Source organism: Eucalyptus grandis, chromosome 3 (assembly GCF_016545825.1).
Source record: "Eucalyptus grandis isolate ANBG69807.140 chromosome 3, ASM1654582v1, whole genome shotgun sequence".
NCBI classification, from domain to species: domain Eukaryota; kingdom Viridiplantae; phylum Streptophyta; class Magnoliopsida; order Myrtales; family Myrtaceae; genus Eucalyptus; species Eucalyptus grandis.
This window is the reverse complement of record NC_052614.1, coordinates 35,690,620-35,707,374: the sequence shown is the minus strand read 5'-3', so window position 1 is coordinate 35,707,374 and position 16,755 is coordinate 35,690,620. Positions and strand designations below refer to the sequence as shown.

The following is a 16,755-nucleotide window of genomic DNA, read 5'->3' as shown; positions in this document are numbered from 1 at the left end:
CACTCATAAGCAATGGCATCCTCAAAATATCTTCCAAGGATAAAGCATTTGGATAGAAAAAATGATCTTTTTTTTTAATGCAATAGGGGGAATGACCTTTGCCGTAACAATATAGATTATGAGCAAAAACACTAGAGATAAAAAATTTATGAACCATACCAATCCTCAGTACCTGCCACATTCAGAAACAACGCAACAACAGAAGCATTCAGACTTTTCTCTAAAAAGAAAAAGTTAGAATTAATTAAAAACAGCTTCTCTAAGCAGCCTAGCACACTTCCATAACTCCAATTGTCAAACGTCAAATATGGGAGATTTGTCTCCATATCTCCAAGGAAACTTGGCTTTCTTGGCTAATCTTTGTCATCTTGACTGCAATCCATCATTTCAATTTTTCACCTCCATGTCTTAATCCGGCCTCTGCCTCTTTATAGCCAATGCACATCAATTTATCCCAGAATCTCATTATTCACTAAAACAGACACCTTTCCAATTTTCAGAATACCAAAGTAATTTATTGAATAGTATCAATTTATCTTTTAAGTCTTTAAATGCTTGCCAACACAAAACTTGGAGAAGAAATAGAGAAAGTACTTCACCAATCAACATGTTCACATAAAGTACACAGGATAAAAAAAAATACAACTCAAGATAAATTAGAGAAGGACCTGCAAGGGTGTCTCTTCACCAGTGTCTTCTGAAATGCTGGCCATAAGCATTCCCCATTCAGTATTAATTCCAACACTCGTTACCTAGAAGAGAGAAGATCTCGTAGGCAATCCAAACACAAATCAAGGGAACAACATGTGCATGTGTCCGTGCACGTGAGAAACAGCAATCACTATCTCAAGCTCAGTAAACACTTCACAATATGCAATTATGAGAAATATCTTCAACACTAGTATGTGCAGCTAAAGCTACATCAATTAAATAAGCTGCCTGTGGAAAATAATGCATATTACCTGACCAAAGCCACTCCCATGTACAATAAAATATCACCCAGGAAGCATATGCAAGAGAATACAGCAAAAAGGACAGTCTAATACTAGACATGGAGCTCAACTATATTTCCATATTTATTACTCCCACTGGGGTTGCACTAAACACGTTACCAAATTCTATTGTTTTGAACTCTTGATATCATAAGTCATAAACCTTTTGATCAACATAAGAAAGGACATTCAGATGCAAAAATTTATGGGAACGTCTTAAAACACAAGGCACAAATCATCAGTCTATAAACAGGACTTAATTTCAAGCCAATGTATCTAGAGATTTTGTAAGTTACTACATCAAATAGAATGAAGGGCATGACAATATTTTTGCAGCCAACAGCACCCATTAAAATGGATATTATTGTTGTGCATCTCGAGAATTGGCAGCAACAATGAGGTAGCATAACGAGGGACTTTTACAATCACAGGGGCGAGTGAAGCATGCAACTGGACTTAACCCAACCCACTTTGTAGAGGAGTATTGATTATGCACTTTAACAACTAACATTAGACTCCAAAAATGTCACAAATGATTTATGAAGACTAAGAATAACTTAAAACAAAAGAAACTGCAAAAGAATTCATTTTACCAGCATGATACCACTACCATCAGCAACTTTGCATCCCGACATTATAAAAGGATGCCTCAAATCTTTTTGAACCTGTAAAAAGAGAAAAAAAAAATAATGAATTACTAATCAGATTGCATAATATAACACTCAGAAAAACCAAAAGTGAGCCATACAATTTTGCTCTCTCCAGTCATGCTAGATTCATCGATTGCGAGAGAATGACCAGAAACCAAAACTCCATCAGCAGGTACCTGAGAATGATCAAATGAAAATCAGGTTGAAATATTTCTAAACACCAAGTAGAAATCTCAAAGAATATGAAGCAGCTTACCTGATCGCCAATATTAAGGGGTACAATGTCACCAACAACTATATCATATATTGACACCTCAACTCTTCGACCACCTCTAATGACCTACAATTATGTTCCACCATATTGAAACCAAGAGAAAAGAAGTATACTTTCACAAACACAAACTAAGTGTAAATAGCATACCTCCATGTGAATGTTTCTCTTTTCTTCATTTAAGTTCTGAAATTGAAGGGACTGTCTATAGTCACTTATAGCTGCAAAGTATTCACAAAGGTATTAAATATCCTTTTAGATCAACTGCTACCTTTTTTAATATCATTCAGTTGCCACATACTTCCATTAAAAAAACTCTAGTGTAGAGTTGACCAGAACTTAGTCTAACCATCACTGCTTCTGTCAGAATATCTAAATATTAAATGATTATTTAATCTAACAACTGCAAAAAGCACTCGCCTAAGCACTCAGGCCAGGCGGCAAAGCACAGGCTCAGTGCTTTGCTTGGTCTTAGGAAAAGTGCCATCGCATAGGAGCTGCCTAGATTACGCACTTCAAGGTGCGGCACTTCACTGGTGAGGCAACGCCTCCATAAAGTAGATTCTTTTTACTAAAGCTTTTCGCTTTTGACCTTTTAATACTTGTTCTGATAAAAGCAAAGGAAATGTGGGAATCATAAAGAGGCTAATAAATGTTTTAAAATAAAGAAAAGTGGTGGACAACTTTTGTCTTTGGCAGGAATAAGTGAGATGCTTTTCTGCTGCCCCTCTTTCTCTCTCGGTATAATCCCTATATCATGCCTCAAAGTACGACTGGATTGCTCTATCCAATTCGAAGCCATATTTTCCAACAAACATCAAATGAGAGATTACAAAACTTTCTCGATGAGTTTGAAATGGCTTCCAATTGCCCTTCTCAAAGTCCAACTTGATTGCTCTATCCAATTTGAAGCCATGTTCACTTTAGTGGCTAGTACATATGCACCTTACCCCAGCATCCGATAGCTAGAATCAAGCCAAATAAACCTGAAGTAGATTTGGGTCTAAACTACTAGCTAGATAAACCTAGAGAGATCCGATCACAAGATCAAACACCTCAATTCCCACATCTTATCACTGCCAACCATGGCTCAGCACTGGTCCATTCACAAACTATGCATGTACTCACAATCAATTAAGGCTGTTCAATCTCTGCTGAAGTCCGCAAGTTGTCAACCTCCCATTAGACTACTATGTCACAGTACTCTCCCCCCTTCTTTCTCTTTTTCTTCCCCTCCCCTTTTCACCTCCATCTCTTCTGCCCAATTGACCCACTGCTTGAAAAAGCACCAAGGATCATAGCAAACCAGAAAGCTTCAAGCTAACTGTTTTTTTTTCCTGCTTTTCTTTGGAGTAGTTCATAAAAGAAAATTCACAAGGCAATTAGCATCATTAGGGAAAACAAACTCCAAAACAATATTGGCCCTTCTGATCCTAGTAACAAACCCAATTTACCATTTGATCATCATTCAAATGCCCATGAAGATAGAGATATCTATTTCCCAAGATGAAAGAGTATAGAGCTGTCATGAAACATGACTAACAAGTTTTACAAAAAACACCAGAAAAACTCATACCAGTGACAAAAATCACGAGGAGAACTGCAAAAGCAATGCTCGCACCATCATACCATCCTTCTTTTATACCCTAGATAAAAATTGTAAGCACAAAAACAAATAATTCAACATCACAGATAGCACATATAAATTTATTATACTCTAGGGGCTTCTCTAAAAGATGGGGAAAATAGGACAAAAGAACAAAGAGAGCAACGATCAAAAGCATAAACTGACAAAACACTGTGGGGCCATCAGGGGAGACTGATTACTCAACTTGCGCAATGTCATTTACTTTTCAAATGATGACAAATACCAACAACATGTGACAGAAATTTTGAGACTAAAATAACCCATCCTGACTCAGCCTCTGAGAAATGAAAAATCACAACAACGCCGATAGCCCCACAATTGTTAAGAGTTGAGCCCAGTGAACTTATAATTTGTGGTCATGCCTGGTAAAGAATCAAAAGTCATGGTACATGGCAAGGACTTGCTCTATTATAGCAGGCCAGCAGCACAAACATTGAAACTATAACAAAATTTACAATCTATCTGGATCTTTCACTTTTTACTCTTTGCTTAATCCAAATCTTCCACACACTTACTTTTCTTAAATGCGAAACACTTGAAACTTTCACAACATACAAACATTGACACTTACATTCATATATAAATTTTAAGTTTTGGTGGGAAACCAGAAAAGTACATTTTGATTTTCTAAAATTTAAATAAACAAACCCTTAGTCAGAACAGTTTGCACTTTTAATGCACCAGCTGTTAAGTATTCTTAATTAATTAACATGGTTCTTTCATAAAACGTAAGAGATGTCCCCACAATACCTAAATACAAGTACTGTTTCAGTAATACCATCATTTTTTTAGGCAGAAGAGGCAATTTGACATCTATGGTTTGAATTTAATATGCTTTCTCCACCTTACCTCTGTCTTTATACCCAGTGCCAGAGAAGCCACTGCAGCAATGATTAATATAATCAGCGTGAGATCTTGCCAAGCTTCCCAGAGGAACATCTGAGTAGACCCAAAATTGGGGACAAAACAATGAAACAAACCATTAAAACATAATTTCCATCTTCAATGAGAAGCATCAGCAACTTCGTGTGGATCCATAGTACATTCAGATATTTACATACATCTACAAAACTACTCACCCAAAAACTTCTTCCTTTTTTACGAGGATACGTGTTTGACCCAAATGCATTTCTCCGTGCGTGTAAATCAGCATCATCACCACAAATACCCTTCTCTAAGTTTGTTTTTAATAAATTTGACAGCTCCTTAACCTGAAGGAAAAGTGGCAAACATTAAGATGAAGATATCTAATTGTTCACGAACCTAAGGAAATGACATTTTTTAGTAAATTTACCCCCCCATATTCCTCAAGTGCAGAATAATTATGATCTTTGGTCATCAAAAGAAGTTGGTCTTGACTAATTCCAAAATCACCACTTGGGGTAGGGGATTTTGTAATGCCTGCCATTAGCACCATGAGTTCATTTACAAAGCATGCAACATAGGAGTAAGAGTGAAATGAGAAACTTCTAGCTGTCAAAACGCTGAATGAAAAGAAAATCGATCTCTTAGTTCTTATGCAACAAAAAGAAAAAAGATGCGATATATGACTCCATATCAGCTTCTCATTCATATTCAAATACATGCTGACATCATTAAGACTCCAATTGTGCAATAATGATAAGGAAGGTAAGCAGGTAACCAAGGATATCTTTTAAAATGAGCTGACAAAGAGGAAAAAATTACTGCAAAGATTCTCCCCATGTAAGGTAGAAGGAAAACCAACAATGAGAAATCAACAAAATGTATTTATAAAGAAAAGGGTAGATTAAGAAGCTGTTTAACAGAAAGAACAATAATCCAGAGTGACTAGCAAGAGAAGGGGGTGAGAGTGGAGAGGATTCCATTCAGTCATTCCCCTCTCTAAGCCCAATGACATACCCACCACACAAACACAGGTTTATACCAACTTCAGGAACTGGTGGATGAGAACCTAAAAAGCTTGCATATATAACTAGCCCCAGCTAATTTTGACACCTCTTGTTCTCTAGTAGCATAAACTGAGAAAGGAAAAGCTCGACTGCAGATGCTCATAACATGACAACTTCACCTTTTCTTTAGGTAAAAGTAAAATAACCACAGGGTAGCGAGGGAGCGCAAATCTGGAGCTCAAGACACCGAAAACAAAGAGCTCAATTATGGGGTGACACTTAACATTTATACAGTCAAAGTAAAAGAACAAGGCAAGGAAGGCTGACTGTCGACTACAGTAATTCATTGTAAGGCTCCAAGCTTCTTTTTCTTGACTAAACAAAACATTATAAAAGCTTCAAATTCCAGATTGGTTGAGTTATTGAGAAGCATAAACTGTGAAGGAGAAACATATCAGGCAAATAACACCTCCCATCGCCATGCTTCGGAACACAACCAGTGAGCAGAATAATAACAACTAGATACTCAGACAAAGACCCACTGTTCAATAATAATCTCATTAAGTTACTATGTGGTCAGCAGTTTACATCAACAGGCAAAAATCTACTATAGTTTGATTAACTGAGGCCTCAGCTATTACACTTAAGCAATCCAAAGCTATACACTACACACATTCAGCTAGTTAGCTCAGTTGAGAACAAAACGCCACATTGAATGAGGGATAAGACCTTGAGATACGAGGAGAGGAATGCTTTCTCGTAAGGAGCTTCTCAAGATCATAATGAGAACAGAGATGTCAAGGATAATTTACCAGAGCATCTAAGAATATACGTAGATCAAACAATATCTTTCTGTTCATCCTCTAGGTTTGGAGATAGCCTTTTCATTAATGTGTTATATGACCCTTTGAAGATCCTTCTGACCCCACACAAGAAGACTAAAATCTTAGTTTATTTATTGAACAGCTAGGCTACTTGAGCTCTCCTTGATCAGAATCTACTTTTCACCCAGAGCCAGTGTTGTATTTGACCAAGATCCAATGGAACTCACAAAATCTAGATGTAGACTTACTGAAGAAATCTAGTGCTAATTACCATCATTTCATATATCGCCTAACAAACCATGATTGACTCCCACTATGTACATATATTGACATAGATTTAAATGATGTACTGCAACCGCAGCACAATTTAGGAGATTTTAGTACACAGTTGCGTATATAATTACGTAAAATAACTCGGTCAAATGAAACATCAATTAGTGACATCTAACAAAGATAAAGGCCATAGAGTTCCACAGATTCATGTCTAAGTGATGCCTATATACATGCGACTTCAATAAAGTAAGAAGCTTTTAAATACAAATCTTTCAAACACATCCAATACAGGATTCTCAAGACTCACTAGGTTCAAGTCGATTTCTCACAAAACCAACAGAGGACCACTGCACATAGAAATTACTCTCAAACTCTCTGTACTTTCAGACTCTGCTAAATTTTGACCTAATGTTTATATCAAAAACAAACAGTAAGACAATGATTCTTGTCCTTACTAACATAGGAGACTTTCAGAAATTTTTTATTCCCTATGAGTCTGCTACTAAACACAAGTCCGTTAGTTATCTAGGATTGCTATTGCTTCGTAGAAGGATCTCAGAAGAGTCAATACTTGGCACAATGGATTAAGCATGATGAAATACAAGCAATAGTCTTCATTTAAACCATCTTATGCATTTCCATTCTCAAGCATGCTCCTCAAAGGCAATGCTTAAGATCTAAAGAATTTACTCTCTTTGCAGCATTTTGCTTCAAAATATCCACAAAAAAAAAAATAAGGCTTGCCTTGACAAAAGAAAATTTAAGCCCTAAACAAAATCTAACAAACACAAAATTTACCATCGTTAGAACCTCATATCCATGAATCTTTCTTTTTGGCTTATAGTTCAATCTACAACTCACCCTAAGTAGAAAAAATCTCTGTGTCAATAATCAAATATGGGCAACCATTACCATCAATATTAGCAAAGATGACAGAAGTCTCAGAATATAGTTTCCACCCAGAGAGAGAGAGAGAGAGAGAGAGAGAGAGAAGTGACTTGGATTATTTAATAATCAAAGTCGATTTGCTTTATGAAAAGATGATATCAATTAACTTCTATGAAATGGTTAACATCTATCATCAGCTCCAACCCAATTGCTGTGACTCAAGCAGAAGTTAAGGTGGAAAGTACCATTAACATGTTCACCAGCAGCTTGAAAGAGATGCGCAGCCTAATTCCAAGAAAACAAACTTCAAATTATTACTCATATCGCAGAAATGGCACAAAACTATCAAAGTCATCCACAGAGAAATTTGTACTCGTAGGGCTTGAACATTGGCTCTAATTTTTCTCAGCATTTGCTTTTTCTCTTCCTCTTTTGTCAGGTCCAGGGTGTATCGAAAGCGGCGAGAGGCATTAAGAACAAGTGCTGCTTGCTGCATTAGACGTTCAACCAATTTGCATTTAGTAATTGTTTGACAGCAAATTAGGAGTGTAGTACAAAAGAATAGCCCAAACAGGCGGAACAGAAACAAGAAAATGACACGGTATGCATCAAAGAATCGGCCTCAGGAATAGAAATAAGCTCTTGAAGAAGAATCAGTCAAAACAAACAGATATATTCGCATTCACAAATTTTAAGAAAGCATTGTTAGATAGAAATAAATGATCACATAAAAAGCAGGCGTCACATATCATGCTCATTACGCGACATGACATATGCAATATGCACGTGTGCTTTAGCTAATACATCAGTATTAAGGAACTTTACCTTTCCCAAACAAAGTGATTAATCACAAGCCAATGAGCGTAAGATAATGGGACATGAGCATATCAGAGACATTCGATTAATTAGACAAGTAATTTTTAAGCAAAAAGTAACTTACTGATTTTCCAGCCAAAACTTTATAATATTATTCAGACTACAAAACATTATGAAAAACACAAGTGTATATGATTCGATGCATCGATTTAGTACATTTTTCAAAGGTCACGAGTGTTTTACACTAAATAAAAATCAAAATAGTCACGAGATTTGAAAAAGAAAAAAGAAAAACACTTTTCAAAAGGCCTTTGCTGTACTATGCTAGAGTCGACCCGGTTGCCACTGACTACATTAAAACCTCTTGTGGTTAACGGCAACGGCGTTCATGCTCAAAGTCAATTTTTGTTATGTTTAATATGACCTTTTCTTCATGACTTAGCACCATATTCGCCATGGCACTAACTGTGCTTCAGCGTGCTAGGGGCTATAGGATGTGTTCCATGCCATTTTCAGAAGGGTGTAAATTAATAGCATAAAATATTCGTTCATGACATATAAGCCAATCAACTTCCCCAAGGCTATGAGGTCCCCTAAGCATATCCTAAACTCAAAACCAATAAAGTTATAAAGAAGCTTCAGCAGCAAAAATTTGAAAACATCCCAAAAGAAGAAATCCACCAAAGACCCTACAGCAGCAACCCAACTTTTGAAATCAGGACCCACCTGCCCCAAGGCACTACTCACTAACAAAGAAGCACACATAGGTTCTGCCACGCAAATGCTCCGTCGCCACACAATCGGCGAAATCAAAACTTCATAACACGCGAATTTCCCCCATCATCAACCAAACAACCAAGGGGCAGAATGCACACACAGAGAGATAGAGAGAGAGAGAGAGAGAACACGCGTACCCGCCAGCGTTTGAGGCGATCGGCCGGAGCATTCTTGGTGGTGGCGATGTCGAACGGATCTAGGGAGACGCCGTCGCCGGAATCGCCAAAGACCCCGCCTCCGGCCTCCGCGTCCCGCCGCCTCCGGTACGGGGAGCTCCGGGTGGGATAGTCCATTAAATTTATTGTCTGTAACATTAAATTTGTCGCAGGAGAGATGGCACCGTCAGAAGCCGGCAGCGTTGCCGAGCACACGACCGTAGCAAAAGCAACGCAGGCGCATGTCGCAGGCTCGAACTCGAAGAGGAAAGGACTAACTGCGAGGGGATCACTCGACTCGATCTCGACTGAGTAAAAGAAAATGCAAGTTGGGGGAGACAGACAGCTTCATCGCGAAGACGACCCTTAGGGTTCGTGCGTGGTGGCGGTCCACTCCTCACTCCTCAGGAAGGAAAAAAATGGAAAAGGGAAAAAAAAAAACCAAATTCCACTTTTTTTATTTATTTGTTTTCGATTTTACTTTGTTAAATTCCGGATTACGCGATTATATAATTCGACAATAGAGTCCACATGAATACCGAAACACTGCGTTACTCGTGCTCATTTTTTCATGAATTTGCATGATAAATTGCCCGGTAATCATTTACTATCGATGGGAAAATTTTATGTTTTTAATTTATGGAACTTATCACGAGTAGTTGATAGGAAGAAGGGTCGCTAGTCATTCTTTTCAGAATCCGAAGTCGAATCTTCTGCTTCCTTATAAGATTTGAGGATGTATATACTGTAAACATGATTAAACGGGTTTTAGCCTGTCTCGATCCTCTTTATTCTTGAAAAGGAAAAAAAATAGTGAAGTGGAAAGGATAAGGAAAAAAAGCAAGTGGCGAATGAGATAAATTCGAAAATAAGGGAAGGAAAAAAAAAATGAAGGAAAAGAAAGGACGTGTCGAGATATGGAACTTAACCCCGAATTTCAAGACATCGTGCGAAAAGAAAAAGGCAAAAAAGCAAGCGGTGAATAAGATAAATTCAAAAAAAAGGGAAGGAAAAGAAAAACACGCGTGAAGACATCGAACTTCACTTGTGTATTTTGTTCGGGAGCGAAGGGAGGAAGAGAGAGAGAGAGGAAATAAATGGTGGGCGTAGAAAAGTTAAAATCAAAAATTAAAACTGACTTTTTGAGGGAGCAAAATTAATTTTAAATTCATCTTACTTTTACCAAAAAAAATTAATTTTAAATTCAATAAAGACAGAAAAATCTTACCTGAAAGAGATTCGCGGCAGATTTTAGATTGAAAAGGACTGGAACCAAGGCGACAAGATCTTTTTGCTTTTTCTTACCTTTTATATTGACTGATTAATTTAATTTAAGTCGTCGCTTTAACGTCGAAAGTGCTTCACAGACTTTTTATCCAAAAAACGCGTCTTTTCCTAAAGTGGTTTTCACTTTCAGGGCCTCGGAAGTCAAATTGAAGCAACATCAGAGAAAATTGCTTGACATGAAAAGGTAAAGCTCCTTGATTCCCGCAGGATGTCATCCCAAAATTGTGAATTTCGAAAATGCCCATCATCCCGTAAATAAAATTTTGCGCCATGTATGTGGATCGTACAGTTTTCACGTATAAATAAAAATTAGGGTAAGTGAAAAGTCCCAATGATGCTGGTTAGAAAAGAAGGAGATAATAAAAATAAAGATAATGTCAAATTTTTTCTTATCAATGATGTGATTGAACTTGAATCTCACATTAGAATAAGGCTTTTAATAGGTTAATTGTGCTTTTTGTCTTTCTTTTCATTAAGCATTTGTTATTCATAATCCAGCAAAAATAAGCTATGACACGCCCTAAGATAAAATATGTAAATTCAACAAAAAGAGGTTGGGAAAATGCATACTTGCCATGGCATCTGGTTGGCTTGGAACTTTCAACACTATCCTTGGTCATCATATTAGCATAAATGTCAATTAAAATATTTGCCCAATAAGTGGTTCATTTATTGACAACCCACAGCTTCAGTGACGTGTATGATCTTAAACTTAGCTGCACTTTTTTTCTTGGTGAGAATTAAACACGGTTTGCATTATGTAAACTATATATTAAGCAAATCCAATGGCCACTACAATCATATGTGACCATAGATGAACAAAAGCCAAGTTGGCAAATAATCAATGAATCTCTTATCGGTTAGAAAGTCCAATTCAAAAGTATAAGTAAGGAGATGGAATTTGGCGAATTGGGAAGGACTCGTGGAATTAAACGCCTTCTCTCATGTGAAAGCCAAATTAGAGATGAACGTGATGTTTGACGAACGGTGGTCTCCACGCATGAAGTAAACTGGGTAGAATTTAACTATGATATCATATTAGATTGTCCAATGAAAAACTTAGATTTATAGACATCGATTCATAACAAGCATAGAAACATGTATTTTAGCATTACCCTTCAAATTTTGAATTAAAAAAAAAAAAACCAAATCCATAGATCTCTTCTTCTTTTTTTAATGATAATAACAATTATATTCAAACAACAGGTGAAAACTTTTCCACACTATTTTATTCTTTATTTGCTTTTTTTTTTTTTTCATTTTTGTTAATCACACTTAGCTTGTGTGCTCTTTGTCTAGTACTACATGTATTCCTTTATGAACTTTAAGAACAAATTTCATTTGCAACCTTTATAGAAAATTAGAGACTTTTAATTTATTAAAGGTGATCTGTAATTTTACAAAACATTCAAATGTGGACTATGTTTGGCATGTGGCAATCCAACACGATTCAAGTGTCGAGCATAGGCATAAACATTTCGTCAATGTTGACTTTCAACCTCTTTTCGATGTTAAAGGATTTTGATCCTCTCAATTCAATAAGTTATTTTACTTAAATTAACACTTTAGGATCACGAAAAAAACAGAGTCATGATCTTTTATACATTAGTCGAATGAAGACTTGAAGATATCCAAATTCGTTATTGATTGAACTCGTATTAATTATCATACCTAGCAAGAGATAACAATGCAGCTTTGTTGTAAGTATCATAAATTTGGTAATATATGTTTTGGGTTCTGTATGTTTGATGTAAAATGAATCATTTGGAGAATATTTTCCTAAAAATGATTGCTTGTGCTGCTTATAAAATTGAATGAATGTAAAATATTTTTATTATCCACAATAATAATTAAGCATAAATTGATGTCAATGATAAAAATATTTTCTATTGACTAATAATTTCAATTAATTAAAGCGATTATATTTATAAAAAAATTAAATCATCTATTTTCCGCGAAACAAACAAAATCTTAAGATTTGCAACAATTTAAAGGTACTATAACCGCTTGGTGCTATAGTTATGAGAAGTCTGGTAAAGAGTCTCGCTAAGAGGACGGTCTCAGTCATTTGGCAAATGATGGATCATACCTACCCACAAACTCTGAGATTAGAGAAGAGAGAAACTTAAGTGAATTTTTAAGACCTCATTCTTGATCTAGTGAGAGAGATGCATAAAACTTAAAGTGAATTTTTCGTATGTCCAATTAATATATATTAGTTTGATAAGTATGAGTAAAAATCACCACATTTATCCTTTTTCTCATAAAAATTTTCGGCTACCAAACTCTATCCTTTCTCTCATAAAAGCTTTCGGCTACTATTCTCTTTAGTTACAGAGTATTTGTTCCTCGTATATTCCCCAAGTATCTTTATGAAAAATGCTTATCTATACCAAATTCAAACAACAAAGTAAAGAGGGATTCCTACTTTTAAAGAAAAGAAAATTCTCTACCCCATTAGTGCACATGGTGAATTGTATATCTCACAAAGAAAATAAATAATATATAGAAGACAATCATTCACAATTAATTAGAAACAACCTCTGGAGCTACATTTAGGATCTCATCGAATGTTCAGCATATTATAATCCAGTTTTCCTTATTTTTCCATCATTTTAAACCATATCAATGTGTAAATTATACTTTGACTATAAAGCTAATCCCAGTTAGAATTTAAAAATTCCTTAAATCACACAATTTCCCTTTAATATTGTATCATAACTACTCAGTTTTCATCACAAGTCCATCCTCCCAAAGACTTTACCGATTGAGATTCACAACACGGCACCTCTTCCCCACTCATTGCCTTTTCTCCTTCAAATTGATTGGAATTTGATTTTCGTACTATTTCCATACATTTTTTTTTATAGAGTGACTAAAATTTAGTTTTCATATTATTTGAGGATTAGGTGGTGCAGTTCTAAATGTGGACAAATCAAATTGCTATGCCTACTCCAATAGAGTCAAACTAATGGTAAATCATATAAAAATCAATCGTATGAATCAATGTCTCGAAAAGTTCAAACTTATGGTCCTAATTTGAATAATGTTTTCATTTACCTCACAAGGTAATGTATTGAAAAACAATCTGAAAAATATATGCATAAACTTTCGCATGAAAACATAAATTAGGTGCATGGAGACTACTTTATTCAGATTTAATGCCCATTTATTTTATAGTTCACAGCAAGGTATAGAGACGTGACCACTTGAAAGTCCTTCGAACACTCTATAAGCGCCTGAACTGGCTTAACACCAAACTCTTGGTCAATGCTAGTGACCCTGATTAAGAGATTTGTTTGAATGGATGATCTCCTATTACCGAGCTGAGAATTTTCTAATGCCCCCAGCAATTATGCCAATCATATGAGATTAGTTTTATGTCCATTACTAATTTGAGAGTGAGAATTTTATGTTTCAACTATTTTGAAAAGTTTTAGATATAGTTCTGTTAACTCTTTTGAAGTCATCTAAATTTCTCAATTCGTTCAATGAAATCACTCTATTAACCACCACACTCACTTGTTGATGTGGCCAGAGTATTCATATGTAGAGTTCATGTAGCTGATTTTTTTTTTTTTTTGAGGGAAAGAGATCAAGAGAATTTTCGCTCTCTCCTTTCCACCATTAACATTGGTGGTGAGCAAGGGCACTACCCTATGCGTGTTTCAGTTTTGCTACATTATAACGGAACACCTAATTGGCTCTGATATAGCCGATTCAACACATCCCGTCTGTGCTTTGATAATATTAATAATTCTAGTTGATGAAAGGACTTTGATTCTATGCATTGAAAAAATGGAGTGCTCGTTGGAAAAACAAAAATGAGAGGGCAATATCACGATCACGAAACGAAGCTAGATGATTAAAGTCGTAATTGAACCATTTATGTTTCATGCGCAGTCAAGGAACCTTCAAGTCCATTTAAAATTTTAGTATCCATGAAATAATCCATAGAATGGTAAAAGATATGGTTAAAACACTTGAGTAGTTATTTTGCCTTTTCTTGAGGATAAAAGAAAAGGTGTCTATCCAAAAACGAATTAGAGTAAATTATGTCTTAACCTCAATTATTTTGGACCACTTTTAAAATAACGTCATGTACGACCTTATATAACTCCATACACTCAAGAATTGAAAAGAGAGACTCCGGTGCCCATTATTTTCTTGTCTTATTTTATCAATATCTTACGGGATAATCACAACCTAATTTGACCAGAATTTATGTTTTAAACCCACCAAATTGTATAATACTCCGTTAATGTATTTTAATCTCGCTTAACAATCGACAAGATGCATACTTTAAGCTAAAAGTGATGATTATGATTTATTCGAAGATAAAAGGATGGAAACTGAGCATAATGACCTTTTGTTATCAATTGCAAAAGGAGATTAGTGCACTTCAGGTCTTACAATTTGTCGAGAAAATCAAATCAAGTTCTAAAATTTTCAGATATTGCAATCAAATTTTAAACTTTCAAATTGATACAATTAAGTCTCTCCATTATCTCTTTTCAATATGTTTAATAAAAAAAATTGATGTGACCTTTTAAAGATATGTGGTACTGATATGGCCTCTATCGAGATATTTCAGAACAAATTGAAGATTTAAAAATGAAAAAGAAAAAGGGGAAAAAAAGCAAAAGGAAATAAATGATAAGGATTAAAAAAATAACAAGGCTAATTTAGAGAGAGAGAGAGAGAGAGAGAGAGAGGCAAAATCATTAGGCTATTTTAACCTATTGGCAAGGCTAAACAATCTTCAATGGGGTGTCGATGAGGGCTGGCAATGGTTGTTGAGGTTTCTACAAGGGTTGACAAGTAGGCAAGGGCTAGTTGCAGGCCAGGGATTGGAAGTCCTCATCTACATCACACAATGTTGGCGCCACCATCCCCACCATAGTGCGACAAGGGAGGGCCTTTAAGCTCTCACCTCGATCTAGGAGAGGGTCCATAGGTCCTTATCAGTCACTGGAGAAGGGTCACCGACCCTTGCTAGTACTAGGGACCCTAGTAAGGAGGGTTGGCCCTTACTAATAAAGGTAGGGATGGGGCCCCTTGTTTTGTCCTTTTCATTTTATTTTTATTTTTTTGGCATTGGTTCACACTTGAATTAACATTAACAACCACTTAGGAAATAGAAGACGATAAAAAAGGCTCGTTAATTATTTTCGTTAGGCATATCATGTGAAATTAACAAAGAAACATCATTATATCAATTTGATAAGTTTTATAACTTGATTATACTATCTAAAAGTTTTAGAACTATATTACACTTTAATAAGTTTTATGACTTTCGGTGCCCTTATGCCATTGAAAGAATAGAGGTATCTTATAAAAAATTTAGTGTAGGAATCAATTCATATATTATAATGATTTAAGCATGATCGAGACTCAATAAGTTAATAATAGTGAGATTCTTACCTTCACGCTGTTAAAATTGATTTTTAATTCATAATAAAATCATGTCATTTTATGATTTTAAACTTAATCACTATACAATTGGACCTCGTATTAAAATCAGATGTTGGTAGAACCGTAGTAAAATCACTTGCTAAGGTCATTTATGATCCATGGTGAAATTGTTAGAGTTTGAGATATACCTTTGGCTTTTCAATCTAAAAGAAAAGAAAAAGTGTGAAAGGAAGAAGATGTAAAAGCGCACACACACGACTTTCATCCACATCCCAGTTCTAAAGCAAATGTGACACTGAAGTTGACCCAAAAGACAATTGATAGCCATTAAAAGTTTCAAAATGTTTGAATATTATGACTTGGACGATGGAAAATGAAATGATTGATTTCGACTTGTTGTAAATCAACGCAGGATCAAAATATTTTTCGGTTATATTTTACGGGTTGTTTACATCTCATCGCCATTTTCATCTGTTGATAAGTTCTTTCTATTCTGGTCGAAATTTTTTGTAAGTTCAACTAGAACAAAATCCATAGAAATTGATGAGACATAATTGCTTTTAAGAATACATTACTTCAATTCAAGATCCGATAACATGAATCCCCCAACGACATCACATGAGAGAAAAATTGCTGCTTACCTTACCGCAGGATAAGTGCACTGCAATCCCTTTGCCGGAGCAGGAACATGCAAACGCCACGTGTCGCAAAAAGTAGAGAGAGGGACAGAAGAAAAGGCAGGGTGAATGACTCCCAGGAGACTCTTCTGGAGCAAAGGAAAGGCGGAGGAGGGCTTCAAGATTGAATGGGATGAGGCAGAAGGCAGAGCATGAGATGGAGTCGAGAGGGCAGCTACGAAGGTGACATAAATACTGAAGGTTCTGGGCA

At 35.8% G+C, this 16,755-nt stretch overlaps 1 protein-coding gene across 5 annotated transcripts in view; it reads right to left on the bottom strand.

Annotated features, from left to right (window-relative positions):
• LOC104437332 (calcium-transporting ATPase 10, plasma membrane-type) overlaps window positions 1–16,755 on the bottom strand; it is a 36,402-nt gene extending 19,647 nt beyond the window's left edge. Inside the window, exons 1-13 of one of the 5 annotated variants that reach the window (XM_010050268.3) lie at window positions 16,509–16,755; window positions 9,148–9,315; window positions 7,791–7,907; window positions 7,663–7,702; window positions 4,856–4,962; window positions 4,641–4,772; window positions 4,411–4,500; window positions 3,490–3,559; window positions 2,064–2,134; window positions 1,899–1,982; window positions 1,741–1,818; window positions 1,586–1,657; window positions 669–752 (exon numbers count right to left, since the gene is read on the bottom strand). In XM_010050268.3, coding sequence (XP_010048570.3) covers window positions 669–752; window positions 1,586–1,657; window positions 1,741–1,818; window positions 1,899–1,982; window positions 2,064–2,134; window positions 3,490–3,559; window positions 4,411–4,500; window positions 4,641–4,772; window positions 4,856–4,962; window positions 7,663–7,702; window positions 7,791–7,907; window positions 9,148–9,303 — 1,101 coding nt within the window. In that variant the 5' untranslated portion in view covers window positions 9,304–9,315; window positions 16,509–16,755. Of the gene's footprint in view, window positions 1–668; window positions 753–1,585; window positions 1,658–1,740; window positions 1,819–1,898; window positions 1,983–2,063; window positions 2,135–3,489; window positions 3,560–4,410; window positions 4,501–4,640; window positions 4,773–4,855; window positions 4,963–7,662; window positions 7,703–7,790; window positions 7,908–9,147; window positions 9,554–16,508 lie in introns of those variants that run through there. The other 4 variants (XM_039309064.1, XR_724367.3, XR_005549621.1 and 1 more) reach the window with 4 other exon arrangements.